We start from the raw sequence: 25,776 nt of genomic DNA on the forward strand, positions 1-25,776 counted from the left end.
TCACCTGAAAATACGAGGAATATGTTAATTACAGAAAATATGGAGTTTCTGAAGAAGCCTCTATTCACGTGACGTCCCCGAAAGAATGATTTATTACTGTATTGTTGCAACTTTGGGCTTGCAGAATTGAGAATTATTTTAGACTCTCACTCGTGAGTTCCAGAAAGTATTGCTCCGGGTTTGTAAACTATAGCAGGCAAGTATAATCTGTAGCACTCAAACAATTTTTTTCGGAACCCTTCTAATCCCACAACATCCACAATAAAACAGGATACAATTCATTCCAAAGGAATTGACAACCAGTTGGATTTTTTACTCTATATAAGTTTTTGCAAAACCTCACTTTCTATTAATTTTACGCAGTTTTCTCACAAATGAAACGAGGAACCATCAGCATATTGTTTCTAGTAAGTGTTTCCAAGGCATCGTTTAGCCAACTAATTACATAAAGAATTCGTTAAGTCGTACTATTTATCATCTCTCTTTAATATATGCGATTCGAGCTCTGGAAAAAAACATTTGTGGAATTTAATGTTTGAGGTGTTCTTTGTGTGGCCCTTATTGCAAGAGTTTCGGAGTGAACTACTGTCGTCAGCAGTAAACTATTGTTGGCACATCCCCAAAACGCGGAGCTACTGTTTCTCGAGAGTATCACTTTATTCACTTCAGCTTCGTAGTTTCTGGGTAAAGACGTAACTCATGTCAGACTCACAATGAGCGCAAAATGAAAATGAGGCGCTTGTACATTAACTTAACTTGCCTCCATGGATGTCCTACGCTGCTATCCATCTCGCTTTAGTGTACCTTAAGAGAGCGAGGTGGGTGTAACCTCACCTGATATTAAAAGCTATAAATTCTGTTCAACAGTAAGTTGCTCATTTGTCGTGCACAAAGTAAAGTAGCTGTCTTTTATACGAAATGCCGTTAAGAATTTATGCAACTATTGGAAAACTCATATGCACCGTACATCTTGAGTACGATCATGAGAAAATGACACCTCAAATAAAGAGAACATCGAGCCTTATAGACAGTCATTTTTATAGCGAGGTGCAGTGTGAACATGTACTTCCCTGACAAAATTTCGGAGTTTGTTCGGGGACAGTTTCTGAAGATTCTGGTATGAAGTACACGTGATCCCCCCTGTCTCATTACAGAGTAATTGTAATTACGCAGTTGTTTTTGCCGTCGGTTCACAGTCTCTTAAAATTCTTTGAAAGACTTCAGTTTCTCCAGTGACAGTGAGTTTATTAACGATCCATTGTTGCAGTTTCAATTTTTTCATCATTTTCAGATGGGTAACAGCTGCCAACCATATGTTGTTGTTGTTGTTGTCTTCAGTCCTGAGACTGGTTTGATGCAGCTCCCCACGCTATTCTGTCCGTGCAAGATTCTTCATCTCCCAGTACTTACTGCAACCTACATCCTTCTGAATCTGCTTAGTGTACTTATGTCTTGGTCTCCCTCTACGATTTTTACCCTCCACACTGCCCTCCAATGCTAAATTTGTGATCCCCTGGTGCCTCAGAACATGTCCTACCACCCGGTGCCTTCCTCTTGTCAAGTTGTGCCACAAACTCCTCTTCTCCCCAATTCTATTCAGTACCTCCTCATTAGTTATGTGATCTACCCATCTAATTTTCAGCATTCTTCTGTAGCACCACATTTCGAAAGCTTCTATTCTCTTCTTGTCCACACTATTTATCGTCCATGTTTCACTTCCATACATGGCTACACTCCATACAAATACTTTCAGAAACGACTTCCTGACACTTAAATCTATACTCGATGTTAACAAATTTCTCTTCTTCAGAAACGCTTTCCTTGCCATTGCCAGTCTACTTTTTCTATCATCTCTACTTCGACCATCCTCAGTTATTTTGCTCCCCAAATAGCAAAAATCCTTTACTATTTTAAGTGTCTCATTTCCTAATCTAATTCCTTCAGCATCACCAGACTTAATTCGACTGCATTCCATATATACACAGGTTAAACATACCACTACCTTTATACATACATGTCTTACACTCGAGCGCAAGAAAATGTTAATTAGAAGATTCAAAAAATTACTTGCATACTGTAAGCATGGTAGCAGTCAACACTAAAAGGAGTAAAATGACGTGAGTCTCAAGTGTTTGTGTGAGCCATAGTCAAATACAACATCTAACTAAGGTGTTAACTGAGTAAACATGCGACGAGAGCGTATCGTAAAAAACAACTCTTCATTAAATTTACCCTTATGTGACAGATAAGGATAAGAACACATGAAATAGAACTCGTGCTTTTTGCACATGTCAGAACGAACAGCGTAATGGTCAAAAACAGAGGAAAAGAACTCCAGCCAATTTATGCCATCTCCAAAGACTACACACTGAGACGAACGAAGGCGTCCTGATACACAGTCTTTGCCAGCATAGATAAGCAGACTCATAGATGCAACCTTATGCTAATGGGAAACCGAGGTCACTTGAAAATTATTAACAATTGCAAAAACACTGGTAAAATAGGCATGTATCCATAAACTAGAGAATAACTTCAGCGCTGCATTGATATGAAGAGACATACAATAACAAGGCATAGTTACAAAATGTTGTCGGTATTACTTTGTTACCTGAGTGTTATATAACATCAGGCGGCAAGCCAGAGCGACGCCAAGGATTGCAATACATTCTTGAGTGTCAGATACAGAAACGCAATCGCAGTACCGCCAGCAACGAAGAACATCGCCCCACATCCAAATACAAGTAACGAATTTCATGATCATGCAATGATCATGTCAGATAAAATGTTGAGCTCGGGTACAAAGGCATTAAACAGAGCTATTACATTATTAAGTCTCAGGTATTTTCGTGACTTCAGTGCAAGACATGTATTTATTATGGTAGTGGTATGTTTAACCCTGTGTATACACTGATTGCAGCTGTTATCCACTTAAAAATGAGCGAAAGGTTGAAAATGTAATAGTCGAAATTTAATAAACGTGCAACCAATTGCGAAAATGAAGTTTTTCATTTAATTGCACTTAGCTTCATTATTACTTGATTTATCTTTACAGATGTATTCTACCCAATAATAAGGCAAATATCTCTCATCCTAGAAAGGATACGGCATACCGCTGATCGTATGCGAATATCGTATCTTGATAATTTCGTTGACGGAGTACAATCCCATTTTACTTAGCTGACAACGTCATTTCCTTAGTTGATCAACTTTCTACTTCAACCAGTACACTTAGACCCCAGTCTTACAGAACTTTACATCAGAAATGAACATGTCGGTGTGCACATCAACGCCGTCCGCTTGTGGAGGTTATTGTTCCCGCCTCTCATGATGCATACCTGTGTGTTGGTTCGGTTTGCTCACTGCAAAACATTGTCAACTAAGTACATAAGAAGTAAATTCATTACATTATACAAGTAACGATTCGTAGGTTCTGATATTTCACCTGCGTACTTATCCCACAACACTTTCGTCATGTTAACTTTCGACTCAGTTGTTCTCCTAATGAGATTGATGTGTTTTCCTACTGCATCGTCCCAAGTTTGTATCCGTTATTACGGTACCACGCTTCAGACTCTGTGTTATGAGACACAATAGGCGTTAAAAATATCAATGTAGATTTCCAACAATGGGAAAATAATCTAGACAGGATAACTGGCACAACTGTCATAGTGCACTAGCCGCTGCGACATTGTGCTGCGTCAACTCTGTCTTCGTCGTGATGAAATGCTGTCCCGATATATTCAGCCTGGAGATACTGCTCTGCTTACTGTAGGCGAGTTAATCTCGTTTGCAGGCGCAAATACTACAACTCTGCCATGTTACTGATGTAATACTTAAAAAGTTATTTCTTACGTCAAGACATAGAATCCTTGAGAAATTTTGTTATTATGGATGATCCATTTCCCCTTACAAATTATTTTTGACTTTTGGATGTTACTAAATGTCGGGTATTGTACTAGCGATTATTGTTGTTACTAGTCAACGAGATAAAGATATAAGATCTACGAAGCCACTTCTTAGTAAACATAATGAAGATAACAATGAAAGTATGTTCTGTTATGTAGGTTTCGTGCATATTTCTGAAGCGTTTCTCTATAAGACAAAAGAGATACACATAACAGAGAGTTTGGTCATAAATAATATATTCTCCTTCACTATTTACAACTGTCTGCCAACGATGGGGTAATTTTTCGATACCGCGACTGTAGATATCTCTTGGTCTTGAGGCGAACAACGCGTCGAGACATGTTTGGAGGGAGTTTTCATCCGGAAAATAAGTTCCTATAGGGCTGTTCGATACAGAGTGTGAAAGGTGAATATGCCCGGTGCGGAATGACTTTCCAACCCACCTCCTGTGTAGTGTTTTTTGTGAGCATAGCAGAATGATGCTGTAGTCTACAGGAAAGTAGTATCAGACGAAATTTGTGAACAAATCAATGAGGATTTGCAGAAAATAAATGCGTGGTGTAATGACTGGCAGTTATCTCTCAATATTGGCAAGCGTTACCTACTGCGTATAACAAAGCGAAAATCTCCATTAACGTACAAGTACAAAATAAATGCCCAGTCTTTGGAAGCGGTAACATCCGTCAAATATCTGGATGTGACTATTCGAAACGATTTCAAATGGAACGATCAGATTACACAAGTAACTCTAGATTGCTGTTTATTGGTAGCGATGCAGTCCTTCAACGAAGGAAAGTGCTTAAAATACTTTAGTTCGTTCAGTCTTAGAGTATTGTTCGTCTCTACGGGACCCTTACCACTTGCGTCTGATTCAAGAGATTGAGAAGGTCCAAAGAAAAGTGGCAAGATTCGTGACTGGTACATTTAGCCATTGCGAGAGCGGTTCAAATCTCATAGTAAATTTGATGTAGGACACACTTGCAAATAGACGACACGCTATACGGAAGGGGCTGCTCACTAAATTCCAAAATCCGATCTTCGCCGAGGATGTGGAGCATATATTATTACCACTAACTTTCAAATAGCGCAATGATCACCATTCAGAGATAAGGGAAATTAGAGCTCGTACTGAGGCGTTCAGACAGTCGTTCTTCCCTCGCGCGATCCGCGAGTGGAGCAGCGGGGTGGGAAATATGACTTTGACCTCAATAGTGCCCTCCGCCACACATCGCTTGGTGGCTAGCGAAGAATATATGTAGCTATGTAGATGTAGATGCTGGAGGACGTATCCTGGATTAGCATCACTTCACCCAGGCGTCCTGGTCATGGTCCTAGGATCGCATCTGCAAGACTTCTCAGTTGTTGATAGCAGATTTCAGCAGTGATGGCTACACATCGACGAAGCAATTCGTAGTACACCACACCGTCACTGGTCCACCAGATGCATAACATTATCTTTTGTGGTTGCGCCCAGGTCTTCGTTAGGGAAGTCGCTGCCTTGTTTGAGCTCAGCCATTCCTTTCTTTCCGTCATTTTAGCATGAAGACATCATTTCTCGTCACCAGTAACGATACAGTATAAGAATGGTCGATGTTGTTCACGAGTCAGTTGATGACGAGCAAGCTCACATTTGCCACGAGTTGATTTTTGTGATGTTGGCTTACAGCATGTGGTAGCCATACATCATAGTTTTGAACCTTTCCCATTACATGCGAATGTCACAAGGTGCTGGAATGTCACAGTTCATCACATTTTCCAGTTCTGTAGTACGCTAACGTGGATCATTGTGGATTAATTAGTTTAAATGGTATCCAACAAACCCCGCACGTCTACCTGAACGTAGAGAGTGACTGTCGTTAAAACAATCCTCCTTGAAATGAGAAAATCATTTTCCTGCCGTGCTGTGTCCAGTGGCATTATCCTCACACATGGCTGCCTCCGCTGCTGTCGCATCCCTATTCAACTCAAACAGAAGAATATGTCATATGTTCCGATTTCTCCACTTGGCGCTTCATTTCCTAGTGGCCCAGCGTAAAACGATGTCGCAGTGGCTAAGATGTTAACTGAATTTTGGTTTCGCACTCTAACACTATTAATGCAACGCAATTATGTGACTGATAAGAATAATAGTGTGCTACCGAAAGGCGACTCCCATATTTAGATAATAATAAAATTTTAAAATATGAGGTTCGAACAATAAATAATGCCCCCATTTCTTTTACAGCCGTAAATATATATAGGAAAATGTTCCTTTAGGTGCTTCAGGTTTGTTGTTGCTTCCATATGTGTGCGAAGCTTCGGAAAATTTCGATAAATGGCACTGCCGTAGTGAATTATCTAAGCAAGACACTCGTTACAAGCAACATGTTGTAACTGAACTCTTCGTTGCAGAAAAAGAAATCGTGAAGTACATTCAGAACCGTTTTGCAAAACGTATGGTAATGAGGCAGTTGACATGAATGCTGTTGGGTGATAATTAAAGAGAGATGAAGCGCCAGGAGCTGTAGGAACTGAGTCCCATGATCGGCCACGTTCGAGGCGTCCTGTCACAGCCACAGCTCACAACATGTTGAATCGCGCAGATTCCGTTATTGGTGCAGACCGGCGCATGAAAACTCGATAACTGGCTCCACTGCATGTGTAATTATTTAGACTCTTTGACATTCAAAGATACGCTCAAGGTGCGTTTCACAAATGCTGATAACCGACCACAAGATTCAACGTAGAGCCATTTCATCTTAACCGTTGGAGCAGTTTGAGGCCAGTGGAGTGGCCTTTCTGTCATAGGTCGTTAAAGATGACGAAACCTGAGTGCATTACATTGAGTCAGAAACAAAAATGCGGCCACTGGAAGATGAAATTCAAGGCGGCTTCCTTTGTAGTCAAAGACAGAGGACAGTCTTGGAGCGGTTATGGAGTCATACCCGTGGATCTGTTGCCGAAATTGTAAATCATTAATTCAGAGGCATATGTAAAGACATGACAAACTCACCCATTGTGCTCGACCTGATAAAAATTCAAAGGAAATGTTATTCCCACAGGACAATGCACGTCCACATGCAAATCTCAGAACGCGAGGACACATCGTCAAACTGGTCTGGCCATGACTGATCACCCACCCTATAGGCTAGACCTGCCACCCTCGGACTTCCATCTGTTTGGATATCTTAAGATTCTCTGTGTGTGACCCACTTTGAAGATGACGAGATCGTAATTTATGCTGTGAAAATATGGCTACAAGCCCAGGACAAGAAGGCCGTGAAGAGTATGACTGACATAAGACCGTGATGGACACTATGTAGAAAAATAGTAGATGTAAAGGACATGTTGATCAGAGTCTACCTCTTAAGACAAAATATCTTCTCAGAAAAATGTTGTGCAGCATTATTTATTGAATGTGTTATGTCTGTATTGCAGCCAGCAGATACGAGATAGATTATTTATGCAACAAACACAAAGGAATATAGTTGCATGAATATAATTCACATTTTTATTAATAATGTGTAATCGTAGGCAAAGTTAACAAAGATAACAACTGATACTTGACTCCTTCTGCCGTATTTGCAGTGGTTTGTCTCGCTGAATACTGTCTTTAGTTCTGAGCAGTCACTTCTTCTGACGTTCGCGACGCACGCATCGATGCCACTCCTCAAAAGTTCACTGTGTCTTCGGCGTCTCCATCGTGTCTTCTTGTGGAAATTTGCGAGCGCCGACTTATAAATAGGCGCGGAAGGATACAATTCGCTCTGTTGTGGGTGTCAATATCACAGGCGACCTCTGTCTTGCCGCGAGTGATGGGAATTCGGAACCAACAAGGGGCCCACTGGCGACCACATTGTATTTGGCATATTTGGCTCAACTCGGAGCGACGTGCTGGCAGCGTCGTGTGTGGTCATCGTATGAGAGGCAGTCAAATACAAACCGAATACCCGCCACAACGAGACCATGGAATGGTTCCATGCAAAAGCAGTAACCAGACTTGTTAAGACATTTATCTCTCTAGATGACGACACGATCAATTCCCGTTTTGTACAACGCGGTCGGCCGCTGCTGGATCCACAACCGCACCCGCTCTCGCTCTTCCACGTCCAATTGAAACACACGTCCACGCTTGTCTGTCTTCAGGCTGCTAAAGACGTGAAAATCACTCTGTGACAGATTCGGGTTGTATAGAGAATGTTGCTGCGTGAAAATCATACTGTGAAATTCCAGGCTGTACGGAAGAATCTGCAATACTTTCCCAACAAAATCGCCGAAGTGTAGCCATCGACCGATAGGCAGAGAGGTGGTGGGAGTTATCGTGGGAAAGGATGATTCCGTCCGACAGCATTCCTCAAGCCATAGGGCAAACGGGGCAAACGGGAAGTCCAATAGTGGAAACATACAACGTCCCCACCAAAGAAATCCAAAGCTAGAATGAAATTTTCACTCTACAGCGGAGTGTGCGCTCATATGAAACTTTCTGGCAGATTAAAACGGTGTGCCAGACCGAGACTCGAACTTGGGACCTTTGCCTTTTGCGGGCAAGTGCTCTACCAACTGAGATACCCAAGCACGACTCACGCCCCGTCCTCACAGCTTTAATTCCGCCAGTACCTCGTCTCCTACCTTCCGAACTTCACAGAAGGTCTCCTGCGAACCTTGCAGAACTAGCATTCCTGGAAGAAAGGATATGCGGAGACATGGCTTAGACACGGCCTGGGGGATGTTTCTAGAATGAAATTTTCACTCTACTGCGGAGTGTGCGCTGATATGAAACTTCCTGGCAGATTAAAACGGTCTGCCGGACCGAGACTCGAACTCGGGACCTTTGCCTAGGAGACGAGGTACTGGCGTAATTAAAGCTGTGAGGACGGGGCGTGAGTCGTGCTTGGGTAACTCAGTTGGTAGAGCACTTGCCCGCGAAAGGTAAAGGTCCAGAGTTCGAGTCTCAGTCCGACACACCGTTTTAATCTGACAGGAAGTTTCAAATCCAAAGCTGTTCATATTAGTTCTGGTCCCGTCTCCAGCCATCCTGATTTAGATTTTCCGTGATTTCCCTAAATCGTTTCAGGTTCCTTTGAGAGGGCACGGCCGATTTCCTTCCCCATCCTTCCCTAACCCGAGCTTGCGCTCCGTCTCTAATGACCTCGTTGTCGACGGGACGTTAAAAAACACTAACCTAACCTGACCTATTAGTTCTGGTTAAGGTCATGATGGCCTTCTTCCTCTGTACAGACCGGATCTTATGCCGTGTGATTTCCACATCTTTGGCGACCTGAAGAAAGACATGAGCGGAAGTCTAATTCATGCGGAAGAGGAAGTGCAGGAGCGGGAGCTGTTGTGGATCCGTCAGTTGACGATCGCGTTCTACGAAACATTAATTGATCTTCTCGTCTCCCAGTGCGAAATATGTCTTAATACGCGTGGTGATTACTTTTCAGTGGAACCACTCCATCGTCCCGTTGTGGCGGATGTTTGATTTTCATTGACTGCCCGTTATAAACGATGCGTTCTCTCATTGCCCCTCAAATGCTTCAAATGGCTCTGAGTACTATGGGACTTAACATCAGAGGTCATCAGTCCCCTAGAACTTAGAACTACTTAAACCTAACTAACCTAACGACATCACACACATCCTTGAACGAGGCATGATTCGAACCTGCGACCGTGGCACATTGCCCCTCCTCCCGGCGTCCAGCACCCCCATTCTCTCCCACCCCCGCCCACTATGTCCACCCTCCGCATCCCCCTCTGCCCTAGAACTTCACCACCGTCGTCGTGCAGTATGAGAGCAGGCGACGACGTGGGGAAGACCAGTGCCGTAGTGGATATGATGGAGTTGAATGGGTGACTATCCGATGGCGCTGTCCAACTCGCACCCCGAAATTTGCCTTACGAATTTCCGAAAACATCTCCCGAAAAACCGGAAACAGAGCTCTTATCAGCAGTCATAGAAGACTACAGCAATGGCGCTGATGATGATGATTGATGTCCACGAAGGATATCACTGATAGCAAAGAAGGATGCTATGGCGGCGGCTGAGGCGGCTGTTGTGTAGGCAGCAGTGTTGTAGATGGGCAGAGTGTAACCACTCACTCATTTCGGTGGGTAGTTAACAGTTAGTTTTAATTCACTCCTTCTTCTAACAAAACTTTTAGGGGAGGTATTTGAACAATGTTTCAATACAAAGTACTTAAAAGAATAAGTTTAGTAACTAAGAGATAAGATTCTGTAAGAAATTAAAGCTCAGCGCCGTTGCTTCTTGTATGTTATATAAGCCCGAAACATCCGTTGTACGCTCTCGGTATGTTCAGATCTGCTCTGCAAGAACGTTTTCCATTACAACTAGTCGCTTCGATGTGATATGTAATGTGAATTGAAAGTTGAAACAGTGTATCAGTATTATTAAAATTGTGTTTTACCCGATTTATTCCAGAAAGTGAATTCGCTGTATAGTCGGCATTTATTTCAAAGATGACTCTTTTTCCCCCAAGTCTAATAAGTCAGTTAAAGAAACAGATAATGAATGTGGACAGCGATACTTGAAATTTGCTTTCTGGAATTTTAACATGTCGAACATTACGCTAACGGTTAGTCAGTTGTTCGAGTGATTTTCGAAGGGAATAACAATTAAAACCTCTCTCTGATTTCTCCAAAAATCAAGCTAGCTGGTACAAATATTATTATATTTCATACGATCATTAACTTTTCTACTGCTAGATATGCGAGGGAGATAATTCAATTTGGAACCTTATTAATTCAACTGGAAATAAATAAAGTGCTCCATTTTAGCGTAGGGTTGGATAGTCATCGATAAAGCTTGCTGTGTAGCGTCGTGTATCGTGAGCTTTTGTACAACTCGCAGGCATTAAAAATATCTTTTTTTATGCTACACCCAAAGTGAAAAGTGACGATAAAGCAGCCTCTGTCTTCTCGTGTGATGGTCCTCCTCCAATTACAATTTGACCAGAGTACCCGCAAACACGACAGTTAACGCATCATCTTCAGCAAGAAAGCAAGAACTCCATCCAGAAAACTTCACCACCTTACAATTTCTACGGCAAGAAAAAGGAGGATCCGGTTAAGGGGTCGACTTCCATGGGCGTTGCGTCTTCAGGCGATCCGTGTCCCCGGACCTCTAGCATCGTCAATGGCTGTCTAAATTGTCTCTCCACTTATTTCAGTTAGAATTTACAGTCCCATGATGGGCTTCGCATTTTCTGTTTGCTCACACGTTCCTCTCTAGTGTTTTGCTGACCTCACTACAGCTGAGTGGAGATTATTTCCCAAATTTTCCATCAATAGAACCACTTGTCGTTAGTATTAACTTATTTTATTTTTACCAATAGGTTTATTATATATTACTAATATGCTGCTTATGCGCACTTACATTTTCGTTTATACCTTATGACAATTATAGTTGTGTAAGGATTTGTTTTATTATTCTATCGTACTTTTACCTCCAACCTGATTCCAGCCTCAAGATATCAATGTCCTCAGCAGATTAGCTCCACTCCTAGCATGATGTGTACACATGTTGTTTGGTTTCCTTATACTATATGTGTACAGGCACTAAGTTCTAGCATGATGTCTGTACATGTTGTTTGCTGCCTTATGCTATTTTTGTAAAGGAACTCTTTTCGAAATAATGGATTCATTATTGTGTTACATATTGTTCTTGTATTTTTTTAGGATCATAGCAGTATGCTTCATGCATCTTAGTTTTGACATTCGCAAATAATGCGGCAGTTATAAGTGTGTACAATCCTTTTATCTTTAAATTTTAAAATTTTTAAACTTTCCGTTCTGAAATTTTTTGTACAGCCTTCTGGAGAAGGGCACTAAGTGTCGGAAACCGCAAAAGGAAATAAAATTTCTTTTGTGCAGCTGATTGCTGATTATTTCAACAAATTTACTAAACAAAGCGTCTTTCAATTTCTGAAAATATTGTTCATATTCTGGAGTCCACTTGAAATAAACATATTACCGCCCGAGGCGAGGCTACGTTGCCGCAATTTGAACTATTTTTGTGATAAATCTTGCATAATAATTAATATTACCAAGAACTGCTTGTAATTCGTGTTCCCTTTTAGGAAAGGTAATCGTCGGATTGCCTGTAAATATTTAATATTGCGAACTGCGCACTGAACATCAGTGATATGGTTTAAATATTTTATTTTCGTGTTAAAGAAGGAGCATTTTGGCCGGTTACATTTCTAACCGACGGCTGTTAATACCCGAGAAAGACATTCCAAATAAATGAGATTTACTTCTGGTGTCTTTCCGGACACTGTTATATCGTCGAAATAATTCAAATATGATTGGACCTCAGTCATCACTTGTTCTGAAAAATGTCGGAACAAAGCAGCAGCTGAGGCGCTTCCGAAGCAGAGGCGTTGATTCTGCACATGCATTTATGCGTATTTATAGGCATGAATTTAATTTCTTTGTGCCGTTATCAAGTGAAGTTGCATATAAGGGTCTGTTAAATCTATTTTCGATGAAAATACTCCTTCTGATAACATGTCCATTAATTCCACTCGGTACGTGGCAGTGAGAATGGATCTATCACTGTTTGAGAATTTACAGTGACTTTGAAATCAGTGCAGAATCTAATTTTTCAATTTGCGTTCCTATTGATTACCAGAGATGTCCAATGACTAGCTGAAATTATTTTCAGAATACCTATTAGTTCGTCGTTTCAGTTCAGTTGCTACTACACTGTGGGCAGCCTGCGGTACTGGACATGCTGTGTAAATTGTAGGTTTGGTACTATCTTTAAGCGGAAAACGCACTTTGAAATCCTCTACGTAGCTCGGAGTGCCATCTAACAAATGTTGCTAAGTGTTACATAATTGTTTGATGTTATAGTTATAACTGTACGTCGAATTAGACCATTCCAAATATGTTTGGACTAACTCTGGATTGCACTACAGTGAAAGTTACCGTGTTGGTCTTATTTCCGCATTTTGTTCTTAGTGTACGAGTCCTGATAACAGAAACATTTCCGTCATTATAAGTTGTGAGTTGGGGATCCTAATTTTTCGTATTTTGGCTAATTGAGTAAACTAACTGAAGCACCAGTAACTAGCTGAAATTTCACATTTTGTTTGAGGGTGTGGAAAGTAAGGAACAATTTGCAGTTGTTCCGTTGAATTTGAGCATTGGTAGTTTGTATTGGAAGATGGTTATTCTTTGGATCTTGGCACAGAGCACGAAGCGATTTCAGTATGTTTGTGGAGAGCTTATGCGACTTTTCAACAGCAAATTTTGCTGTAGGCTTTGAATTGTGCACTTAATGCAATTTCTCTGTCGTTTACATTGTGTTCTGCTAGGATGAAGATCTTAGAATTCCGATTGGCAAAGGCGTGTTTGAAACTTGCTGGCAGATTAAAACTGTGTGCCTGACCGAGACTCGAACTTGGGACCTTTGCCTTTCGCGGGCAAGTGCTCTACCATCTGAGCTACCGAAGCACGACTCACGCCCGGTACTCACAGCTTTACTTCTGCCAGTATCTCGTCTCCTACCTTCCAACCTTTACAGAAGCTCTCCTGCGAACCTTGCAGAACTAGCACTCCTGAAAGAAAGGATATAGCGGAGACATGGCTTAGCCACAGCCTGGGGGATGTTTCCAGAATGAGATTTTCACTCTGCATCACTCGTGCTTCGATAGCTCAGATGGTAGAGCACTTGCCCGCGAAAGTCAAAGGTCCCGAGTTCGAGTCTCGGTCGGGCACACAGTTTTAATCTACCAGGAAGTTTCATATCAGCGCACACTCCGCTGCAGAGTGAAAATCTCATTCTGTGGTAGTGGTTTTGACTTTGTACATATGTACTGTTTGTGTTTCCTTTTTCGTTTATAAATGTATAGCTATGGTGTGCTTTTAATCATCTTAGGCACTTGTGGGTTTTATTGTTGTTCTGAAGAAGGTGTAGTTATCTGCACCGATACCAAGTGCTTGTGTTAACGTGCCACAGCAATGCCTCTGCGACGTGCATGGCGTCGTCGCTGGCGGCGCAGTGTACCTATGTATCGCAGTTTGAAGGTGATTGATATTGACTTGGCTGGGCAGTTTAATAAACAGCAATTGATTGGAGGTCCAAATGTTTTTCGTGGACTTCATCTGAACTTTACCTGTGATGTACAGGGTGTTTCAAAAATGACCGGTATATTTGAAACGGCAGTAAAAACTAAACGAGCAGCGATAGAAATACAACGTTTGTTGCAATATGCTTGGGACAACAGTACATTTTCAGGCAGACAAACTTTCGAAATTACAGTAGTTACAATTTTCAACAACAGATGGCGCTGCGGTCTGGGAAACTCTATAGTACGATATTTTCCACATATCCACCATGCGTAGCAATAATATGGCGTAGTCTCTGAATGAAATTACCCGAAACCTTTGACAACGTGTCTGGCGGAATGGCTTCACATGCAGATGAGATGTACTGCTTCAGCTGTTCAATTGTTTCTGGATTCTGGCGGTACACCTGGTCTTTCAAGTGTCCCCACAGAAAGAAGTCACAGGGGTTCATGTCTGGCGAATAGGGAGGCCAATCCACGCCGCCTCCTGTATGTTTCGGATAGCCCAAAGCAATCACACGATCATCGAAATATTCATTCAGGAAATTAAAGACGTCGGCCGTGCGATGTGGCCGGGCACCATCTTGCATAAACCACGAGGTGTTCGCAGTGTCGTCTAAGGCAGTTTGTACCGCCACAAATGCACGAAGAATGTCCAGATAGCGTGATGCAGTAATCGTTTCGGATCTGAAAAATGGGCCAATGATTCCTTTGGAAGAAATGGCGGCCCAGACCAGTACTTTTTAGGATGCAGGGACGATGGGACTGCAACATGGGGCTTTTCGGTTCCCCATATGCGCCAGTTCTGTTTATTGACGAAGCCGTCCAGTTAAAAATAAGCTTCGTCAGTAAACCAAATGCTGTCCACATGCATATCGCCGTCATCAATCCTGTGCACTATATCGTTAGCGAATGTCTCTCGTGCAGCAATGGTAGCGGCGCTGAGGGGTTGCCGCGTTTGAATTTTGTATGGATAGAGGTGTAAACTCTGGCGCATGAGACAATACGTGGACGTTGGCGTCATTTGGACCGCAGCTGCAACACGGCGAACGGAAACCCGAGGCCGCTGTTGGATCACCTGCCGCACTAGCTGCGCCTTGCCCTCTGTGGTTGCCGTACGCGGTCGCCCTACCTTTCCAGCACGTTCATCCGTCACGTTCCCAGTCCGTTGAAATTTTTCAAACAGATCCTTTATTGTATCGCTTTTCGGTCCTTTGGTTACATTAAACCTCCGTTGAAAACTTCGTCTTGTTGCAACAACACTGTGTTCTAGGCGGTGGAATTCCAACACCAGAAAAATCCTCTGTTCTAAGGAATAAACCATCTGTTGTTGAAAATTGTAACTACTGTTATTTCGAAAGTTTGTCCGCCTGAAAATGTACTGTTGTCCCAAGCATATTGCAACAAACGGTGTATTTCTATCGCTGCTCGTTTAGTTTTTATTGCCGTTTCAAATATACCGGTCATTTTTGAAACACCCTGTACAAGCAGTGTTTGGAGGTAGTACCTGGCTGACACTTGCTGTTGTATGGGGCAATCAAGCAGATTATGGTGGCCTTGAAGCATTTCCAGATGCTAACATTTTGGCTTGGAAGACATGGAGTATTGCTGAGACTACAGAACTGTTGGCTAAACAGCCTTATGGTACTCTTGTTCCAAGCATGCCATTTGTTTTGACTACGAGAAGGAAGAAGAAGTTAAATGCTGATGAGTACCTGTTTATATGGGCGAAAGTCGGCAATGGCAATTGTAAAATAAAGATCAATGGTGATTGTATGATTTATTATAGACAGTGACATTACTAGCGAGCAGAATGCACCTCTTGTAGAAAATTCGGACATGGAGCCGAAGTGTGTCACTCAGCTTTGAAGATGTCAGTGGACAGTCTACATCTACATGATTACTCTGCAATTCACATTTAAGTGCTTGGCAGAGGGTTCATCGAACCACAATCATACTATCTCCCTACCATTCCACTCCCGAACAGCGCGCAGGAAAAACGAACACCTAAACCTTTCTGTTCGAGCTCTGATTTCTCTTATTTTATTTTGATGATCATTCCTACCTATGTAGGTTAGGCTCAACAAAATATTTTCACATTCGGAAGACAAAGTTGGTGACTGAAATTTCGTAAATAGATCTCGTCGCGACGAAAAACGTCTTTGCTTTAATGACTTCCATCCCAATTCGCGTATCATATCGCCACCTCTCTCCCCTATTACGTGATAATACAAAACGAGCTGCCCTTTTTTGCACCCTTTCGATGTCCTCCGTCAATTCCACCTGGTAAGGTTCCCACACCGCGCAGCAATATTCTAACAGAGGACGAACGAGTGTAGTGTAAGCTGCCTCTTTAGTTGACTTGTTGCATCTTCTAAGTGTCCTGCCAATAAAACGCAACCTTTGGCTCGCCTTCGCCACAATATTACCTATGTGGTCTTTCCAACTGAAGGTGTTCGTAATTTTTACACCCAGGTACTTAGTTGAATCGACAGCCTTGAGAATTGTACTATTTATCGAGTAATCGAATTCCAACGTATTTCTTTTGGAACTCATGTGGATCACCTCACACTTTTCGTTATTTAGCGTCAACTGCCACCTGCCACACCATACAGCAATCTTTTCTAAATCACTTTGCAACTGATACTGGTCTTCGGATGACCTTACTAGACGGTAAATTACAGCATCATCTGCTAACAACCTAAGAGAACTGCTCAGATTGTCACCCAGGTCATTTATATAGATCAGGAACAGCAGAGGTCCCAGGACGCTTCCCTGGGGTACACCTGATATCACTTCAGTTTTACTCGATGGTTTGCCGTCTATTACTACGAACTGCGACCTTCCTGACAGGAAATCACGAATCGAGTCGCACAACTGAGACGATATCCCATAGGCCCGAAGCTTGATTAGAAGTCGCTTGTGCCGAACGGTGTCAAAAGCTTTCTGGAAATCTAGAAATACGGAATCAACTTGAGATCCCCTGTCTATAGCGGCCATTACTTCGTGCGAATAAAGAGCTAGCTGCGTTGCACAAGAACGATGTTTGCTGAAACCATGCTGATTACGTATCAATAGATCGTTTCCTTCGTGGTGGTTCATAATGTTTGAATACAGTATATGCTCCAAAACCCTACTCCAAACCGACGTCAATGATATAGGTCTGTAGTTCGATGGATTACTGCTACTACCCTTCTTAAACACTGGTGCGACCTTCGCAATTTTCCAATCTGTAGGTACAGATCTATCGGTGAGCGAGCGGTTGTATATGATTGCTAAGTAGGGAGCTATTGTATCGGCGTAATCTGAAAGGAACCTAACCGGTATACAATCTGGACCTGAAGACTTGCCCGTATCAAGCGATTTGAGTTGCTTCGCAACCCCTAAGATATCTACTTCTAAGAAACTCATGCTAGCAGCTGTTCGTTTTTCAAATTCTGGAATATTCCATTCGTCTTCCCAGTCAGTGTTCCCACACTCTGTCTGTCATAAGCTGTAAAATCAATAGCATACCCTTCTCCTTGCAGATAGATACAGTGTCCGCCGAGATTATTATCAATTGAGAATCGCATTACAGCACAGACTATTCACGGCCCAAGTGCAGTATCGCTTGCACAACATCAAGTCCAGGATTTTGGCAGTGGATGACCCTAGAGCTGTCAGTCTCTTAGGTATGGGCCTTTTTTATGCACTTGGGTTAGAAATTCACAACTCTATCCCGCAGTCAACTGCCTGAGTGCAAACCAGTATCTCAAATAATTATGTTAAAAATACAGATTCATATTTTGCAATCCTCTTCGGGTGTCAGAGACTCCTCATAGCCCTTCTTGCATCAGCAATGCCAAAGTTTTTTAAGGCTAGAAATAATCCTTTTGCACCAGGGATAAGCCTACAAGATAGCGGATTCCCCACTCCAGTCCTCAACAGCCAACGGGTCATGCCCATAGTCATTATGGAAAAACTAAAGGTGCCCTAAGCATTTGTGGAGATTTCAAGACGATATCAGTGCCGAGTCAGTCATTGATGTGTACGCCGTACCTGAGGCACAGGACATCACGGTCCATCCCTAACGCGCGGAAAAGCATTTGGAAAAATTGACCAGAGGGAGACGAACGTGCGTATCACACTGGATGTTGAATCCCTATGTATGCGAGTCATCAACACTCCCTTTGGGTTGTTCCAGTACAACAGATTTCCAATTCATATAGCCGGTGCACCAGAAATATTTCAACATCTTCTGGAGCATTTCGCTCGTGATGTACCAGGCACAGCAAATCACTTAGACAGAATTCTCGTCATAGGCAAACATGCCCATAACCTGGCCAACAACTTCGACCCTCTGTTCGTGGTCATCCTACAGGGCAGTCTAAAATGTAACAATCTAAAATGTAAAGAGGAGAAATTGTTTCTTTGTTTCTCATGTTCAATACGCCGGACACATTTTCAATCTTTCAGCATCCACCACACATCTGAGTATATTGAGGCAGTACAAAAGCTTCTCGCTCCAACTAATACCAGTAAGTTGAAATCGGTGTTGTGACAATAGAATTACTACAGGAAGTTTATTCCTCATGCAGCTCCCATTGCCGAGCCACTACACACCTGCTTCAGAGAAACGTGCATTGTCAGTAGACCCCTACATGTAGCAAAGCTTTCAGGCACTAAAAACAGCCCCGTCTCTACACCATGTTCCTCACAGCATATGAATCCATCAAATCTCTTATCCTGGCTGCAGATGCATGAGACCATAGGGTGGGGGTTGTTCTCTCCCGTATGGCTGATGGGCTGGAATGCCTATTAGCTTTTCTGTCTGAAATCCTCACTGTTACTCAGCGTCACTACAGTCAGATTGAGAAAGAAGCAATATCCATAATTTGTGCCCTTCAAATATTACGTGATTATGTGCATGGTAGGCACCTCACATTATTCACCGACAATAAATCTTTGCATCCTCTTTTCAAAGATTCAGCCAACATTCCAAACAAAACCCCGCGCTGCCCGTCAAGTTAAAGTTATGATATTCAGTATCTTTTCACTTGGACATTTTTGTGAAAGCAGCCATTACCAATCTCCCACTGTACACCAACTTCATGGCAAGCCACGTTGCGCATTGGGGAGGTCCCAACCCTCAGGTATATCCTTCGCCTTGTACGCCAGAGTTGGTCACCAGACCACGAACAGATTTGGCAACTGGAGGAGCAGGACTATCGGCGCCATCAGAGCTCTCAGCACTCAACGGCGTGCTGCTATTCCAAAGAGAAAGCGGTCACACCTGGGTGGTCATCCCTGTATCTCTCCAGCAGCGTGTTTTGTCACTTATTCATGTTTGGCACGGTGTTGTGGCCCACAATAAACATCTGGCCTTCCACCACGCCTGTATACACCGATGGCGCCATATGCACCGAGGGTGTCACATGGTCGGGTCTGCCTCCAGTGTGACGCCACATAGTCATGGCTTGTCATCATAGAGGGCGCACCTGCGCCCCTGACAGCGACCATGTTACACTTCTGTCGTAAGTCATACAAAAAGTCCCATCCATCCGCCATATCTATGTTCTAAGGCCATAGAGGCTGCTGATAACAGGGACTACATCCTGTTTCTGCATGACGTGAGACAAATAGCTCACAAACAAACAGTCATCTGCCATCAGTTACCAACAGTCACCGCAGTCATTTTGCAGTGTCGCAGTATACGCTACTGTAATGACCATTATTAATGGAGACAGGACTTTATAATGTTATAGATCAGATAATCGTTATTCACTGAGCTAGGATGGGACCAGTCGAAATTTACCTGTTAATGGGAAACATTGTATCAAATTGTCTGTCTTGGAAGGAGAAACTAACTAAAAGGTACCCACTGTTTGGGTCTACAAGATAAGTACGAATTTATGCAACGAGTTGTTGGAAGTATAGTGCCTCAAATATAACTATGGCTGACGGCCCTAGTCAATCCGTAATCAAGGATGGCCGAGATTAACTAACTACCTAAGTAATAGCAAAAGTAATTCAGTTACTGTACATTTATTTCACAAGAATCTCAAGAATCCAGACACATGGTTAAGAATTAAAGACAGCGATTATCTACGCTGCAAACAGACCAAACGCACATGACGCAGTAATCAGTCTCCATTACGCCTACACGTAATACACACTATAGGCTCACAAGGTACTGGAAAATATACCACGAAGGAGTGTTACTTGCAGAGATCGCGGCAGAATTAACTTTGAACGAAGTAGCTGAAATAATTGCTTTACCTATGGTGCAACGAGACTTGCTGTTAAGAGATCCACGAAAACTCTTAAGTGCTCTTGGCAAGATAACAAGCAAGACATCGTAACATAAGATTCAGTGCAATAGGAATCCACTCCACAATAGCGAAGGAACTGAACTAACGAAACTGAGAATCATGACTACGGCTTTAACCGGTAACTATCGGAATCAGAAATTTTAACACTAAGTTGGCTACAGAGTCCTGAGGACTTCAAAACTGAAAACGTGTATTGTATCTGGTAATGATTTTTTGTTGTTTATTTGGAAAGTATAAGTAATGAAAGATGTATAAAGAAACAAACTTTTTCATTTACAGCCAATTTAGAAGCAAAAAATCTGTAACGAAAAGTATTACAAGAGTACACATAGTCTTTCAGTTGTATTTATTTCAAAGAAAAAATCGAATACATGTTTGATAAAATCTAAACTAAGGGCATACATTTACTTCTACATATAGCAAAATTGTAAAATAATAAAAATGGCCCCTAAACATGCACACAGAAAGAGTTAATATTCAGGAGTCTCGTAGATTTGCAATATACTGAACACAAAATTTTCTTCTTCACTTTCAGTAACCTACATCTCATCTTCGTCATCACATTCATTGCTAGAATGTTCACTTTCTCTTTCGTGATCACGGAATAGCATTTTCGATGTTATGTTGCTCTCGGTTTCGCCATCTGGATGTGAATAGGCAGCATCACATTCCTCAATCCCCGTACATATCCTCAAGATTAGGATCTGTAGCGTCAACGTTTTTTGAATTCGTGGACATATTAACCAAACTGAAAATATTGCACTAACTGTGTTTTAGAGTCCTGGGAATTCTAAGTTCGTTGTCTACAACGCTTCTCTTGATAACAGATTGCAATCGCTAGAACACGCGATGTGTCTCACCGTCATAGAAAGGTAGTGAACAGGGCATGATTCCTGATCAACAAATACGAAATTTACTACAACTTCGTACTTTCCTGGAGTCCCAGAGGATCTGCAGCGCATGTTAAGGGTTAAACAAAATGTGACGTTATTTTGACTCTCCCAAAATTCTCATGATTTAGTTGTAGCATAAATTTTCACTGTGACAAGGCAGTTGCTCCTTGCAAGAACGCCACCTCAATATAGGAACACCCTTGTGTGGTACGGGTTCGCTGCCTCTCTGTTGGGCGCCAAACGTACCTGTACAACGCTTTATTATACACTGAAGAGCCAAAGAAACTGCCTAATGTCGTGTAGGGCCTCGCAAGCAAGCAGAAGTGCCACAAAACGACTTGACGTGGACTCGACTAATGTCTGAAGTAGCGCTGGTGGGAATTGACGTGTTGAATCCTGCAGGGCTGTCCACAAATGCGTACTAGGGGGTAGAGAGCTCTTCTGAACAGCACGTTCCAAGGCATACCAGATATGCTAAATAATGTTAACTTCTAGTGTCCAGCGGAAATGTTTAAAGTCAGAAGAGTGTTCCTGAAGCCACTGTGCAGCATTTCTGGACGTGTGGGGTGTCGTGTTGTCCTGCTGTAATTGCCAAAGTCCGTCGGAATGCGCAAGCGACATTAATGGATGTAGGTGATCAGACAGGATGCTTACGTACGTGTCACCTGTCAGAGTCGTAACTAGAGGTATCCGAGGTCCCATACCACTCCAACTGCACACGCCCCACACCATCGGAGTCTCCACCAGCTTGAACAGTCCCCTGCCGACAGGGTCAGTGGGTTCATGAGCGTCTCTCCATACCCGTACACGTCCATCCGCTCGATATAATTAGAATCGAGACTCATCTGACCAGCCAATATGTTCCAGTCATCAACGGGCGTAGGCAAGGAGTAGGGCTTTGTGTCTTGAAAACATCAAGGGTACACGAGAGGGCCTTCGGCTCCGAAAACTCACATCGATGATTTTACGTTGAATGTTTCGTACACTGACACTTATCGATGGCCCAGCATTGAAATCTGCTCTTCAGTCACCTTTGATCCCCTTCTCGCAGGATCTTCTTCCGGTCGCAGTGATGTTGGAGATTTGATGTTTTACATGATTCCTGATATTCACGGTACACTCGTGAAATGGTCGTACGGGAAAATCGTGCTCGTGCCGGCCGGTGTGGCCGTGCGGTTCTAGGCGCCTCAGTCTGGAACCGCGTGACCGCTACGGTCGCCGGTTCGAATACTGCCTCGGGCATGGATGTGTGTGATGTCCTTAGGTTAGTTAGGTTTAAGTAGTTCTAAGTTCTAGGGGACTGATGACCACAGATGTTAAGTCCCATAGTGCTCCGAGCCATTTTTTAACCATCGCTCGTGCGCCGACTATAACACCACGTTCATACTGTAACATCCCACCCGTCACTTATCTGGTTTTGGCGAGTGTTCACCCCAGCTAATTGACTAACAGATCAACAGAGAGTGCAAAACTGCCGCAACATCGGATAACGCAAAGAAAGTACTAACGCCCTGTGACTCCTGATTGAGCTGCGGTGGCAGTGTTGACATTAATTGATTCAGAATTGATCACTTTTAATTAAAAAGGGGTGCACATTGATGTTATATGCAGCTATTGAACACCAAATGCAAATGTTGAACATAAAATTAATTAAGAAAGGGACTTGGGATTTCAACTACTTGATTGAAAACAGATGCAGTCTATTAGCACAGATTTATTTTAACTCACGACCTTCAGTCATCACATCACATGATTCTCCAACCAGGCAGTGGTAATAAATTGCGTTTGCGTGGAGTAAAGCTTGATAACTCAAAAGTAATTGCTATCGACTGACCCAGGCGTAATGCGAAGTGCGCGAAGAATTCTACAATACACGTCCCATGAAACCCTAGAGGAAACTTTGCCAATGTGATCTAACAAATTAATCAGTGGCCGGAGCTGGCGCAATATCACCGAATACAGCATGGCGGAGCGGCGTCGTTGTGTGGATGTCGGCCGACCTCGTGGTACTGCAAGGCTGCGCTCGTCTATTCACTCCAAGCCATCTTGCTCAGTACGTAGCTGAACCAAAACTTTCTATCTCCAAGTTCAATCGTTCCATTTGCTAAGTCCTAAACTGCAGAGATGCTCACTCTTTCTCAGGCAAGCTGAGTAAAGAACGCCACGTCCGCACTCTAGGCAAGCTGCGAACGGCAGATCTCTACAGAGACTTCTCACAGTCCGCTCTTCGCCCCGGTTTCCCCTCCAGCAAAATCACTTACGCCAATTGCAGTGCAAGTTGCGTTAATTATGCGTCGCTTCCCAGTCCCGACCAATGCCTGCTCTGGGAAGTGAACAAATTCCCACAAAATTTCCCTTCCTCTCAACTTCTGCTATTTCGCTCCTCCCAGGCCACCCATCAAGGTTAGCGTCTGCACAAACACCAATTTTTCCGGAATTCTGACTCCCAGGAGAGTACTTCAAATTTCTTGGCCCTACGTTCCCAATGGAGGCCGGCATATTTCATCCTGTCGCTCTTCACCTGATTTACTTCAGGCTCTGCGGACCGTGAATTCAGCGTGAAGTTGCTATAGTCATGAATATGCATATTTTGTCCTCTGTTGACCGCTCCACCAGTAGCTATGCACAGCTTTCTCGCATGTTTCACAGAAAACGGGACGACGGACATTTATCAACAGGCGTACAAGTTCTCCGTCTGTTTCCCGGTACACCAGCATGGAGTCGGGGTCAACCACGCACTCACTGTCACTCATCTTAAGGCGGCTGGAGGCCGCGCCACGTTACCACTTTCTCAGTGCTTGAGCCACCCTAAGCTGCCTATTGTCGCTTCCCTTCGCCGTTCCCCAGCCGGCCATGGTCGACTCTAAATGCTTCCCTGGGGTAAACTAGAGCCCAGTAAATTGACTCGTTTCCACAAAGTTTTCATGTGGTGTGAATTACTTTAAAACCATCACCCGACATTAATTATTCCAATACGTCCATACTATACCCTCTACAAGATGCATTGTGCCTTGTCAGTCATTTTTTGTTCAGCCCTACTGTTCGCTCAACGTGAGTTAGGTGATCTTTAATGATTTCATGTAAAGGGCATAGTTCTTGCCATCTTACAATACTCACTTATATCTTGATAACTTACCATTGTAGCAGCAGTAATCGATCTTACAACTGAGCCAGTCACTTGTCTTGTACAGGCGTTTCCGACAGCAGCGTCGTATTCTGCCTGTTTACATATCTCTGTATTTGAATACGCATACCTATAGCAGCTTCTTTGGCGCTACAGTGTACAACCCTTTTTGTTACAGGTCCTACTGATAATCACTCTTGTGATTGAGGAACAATCGAAGATGGGTGAAATGATGAAGATTTTGTGGTTTTGCATAAATTTACGGTACCGAATTCCCTAATTTGTTTCGCAAATATGGTTGCTGTTAATTGATAAAGAACAGAGTATGGTTGTTTCAGTTTTAATGAAGTGGAAGTTGTCGAGGTAATAACGCAGCTGGGCCAATGCGGCGACGCGTGTGCCGGACGGCGTTGACCCTGAGAGTCGGAGCAAGCCTTCCGGGGCGGTGCGTGCGGCCCGGCGGAGGCGGCGGCGGCGGCGGCGGCGAGCGGCGGGTCGCGTGGCGGCCTCGCGCCGGTCGCGTGTGGCTCGCGGAGACGCGGGCTGCGCGCGCGCACGGTAAACAGGTAGCCCGGCCCGGCGGCCGCGTGGAGGGGGGACGCGGCGGCGGCGGGCGCGCGGCTGGCCGGGCTCAGTCTGAGCGTCGCGCAGTGCCGCGCCGGGCCGTCCGCACACAGCACGCTGCACGCGTCACAGCTCATTCACGCGACCCTACTGTGCGGGATCGATAGCGTCGTCGTCATCGTCGCCGCCGCCGCACGGCAAAGCACGTGTGCAGCAGTGCCGTACTACGGAAACGCCTCCCGGTCCTGCTCTCCCGTTCCCGCGCTGCGCCGCGCGGACGTCAGCTTCCAGTGCGACGTGCGCTCCAGCCGAGTGACTGTGCGTGTATTTTGTTGACGTTGGTTCAAGTGATACGTGGTGTAGCCTAACTGGTGATTGTTGCCGCGACGACTGTCAACACATCTGCGCCCCTCAGTCGCCACTCCGCTTGAAGGTAAGAGTGCTCGCATTCTGTTTGACTGTCTCTGCAGATAAATGACTGACCGCAAGACCAGTAGCTTGGTTCACCAGACGGTCCTTAGATTCTTACCGCCTCCTTCACATCTGGCGATAATTTCTTAATGTGAAAATTGCCAAGAGCTTCGTGTCAAGTTTTCCATTATAGATCGCGCTCTTGTAGATGCAGCTATAGCCCTAGATTCAGTGCGGTCGCCATATGACTAGCCTACTCGTCGGCCTGCTCTTCCAGACCGCGTGGTATCACTGTGGACGCTGTCCTACAAATAGATAACTGCAGGTCCCCACATAAGTGGCAGAAAGGTCGAAAGACGGCAACCACATACAATCTCCCGTAAGACCATGCCTATTAACCCTCCACCGTTCGCGCGTTGGATTCGTTACAACAGTCAGGCACGTACTGATTAAATTGTTTACGTGTCCGCAACAGAGGATTGGAAAGGGGCAGGCGA

The 25,776-nt window shown here is 43.7% G+C and overlaps 2 protein-coding genes across 2 annotated transcripts in view; one reads left to right on the forward strand and one right to left on the reverse strand.

Moving 5' to 3' along the window:
- LOC124613478 lies at window positions 1–25,005 on the reverse strand. The gene is made up of 2 exons (XM_047142185.1): window positions 24,686–25,005; window positions 1–4 (listed from the first exon to the last, which is right to left on the reverse strand). The coding sequence occupies exons 1-2, from the start codon at window positions 25,003–25,005 to the stop codon at window positions 1–3; spliced, it is 324 nt and encodes a 107-aa protein (XP_046998141.1).
- LOC124612264 (irregular chiasm C-roughest protein) overlaps window positions 24,955–25,776 on the forward strand; it is a 1,966,673-nt gene continuing 1,965,851 nt past the window's right edge. Inside the window, exon 1 of the mRNA XM_047140359.1 lies at window positions 24,955–25,301. The gene's annotated coding sequence lies outside the window, so the exon portion shown is untranslated. The remainder of the gene's footprint in view (window positions 25,302–25,776) is intronic.

The sequence above is a fragment of the Schistocerca americana genome, chromosome 4 (assembly GCF_021461395.2).
Source record: "Schistocerca americana isolate TAMUIC-IGC-003095 chromosome 4, iqSchAmer2.1, whole genome shotgun sequence".
Lineage (NCBI taxonomy): Eukaryota > Metazoa > Arthropoda > Insecta > Orthoptera > Acrididae > Schistocerca > Schistocerca americana.

Excerpts from the sequence above, each read along its gene's own strand:
- LOC124613478 (XM_047142185.1), bottom strand. The coding sequence starts at position 25,005 with ATGAGCTGTGACGCGTGCAGCGTGCTGTGTGCGGACGGCCCGGCGCGG.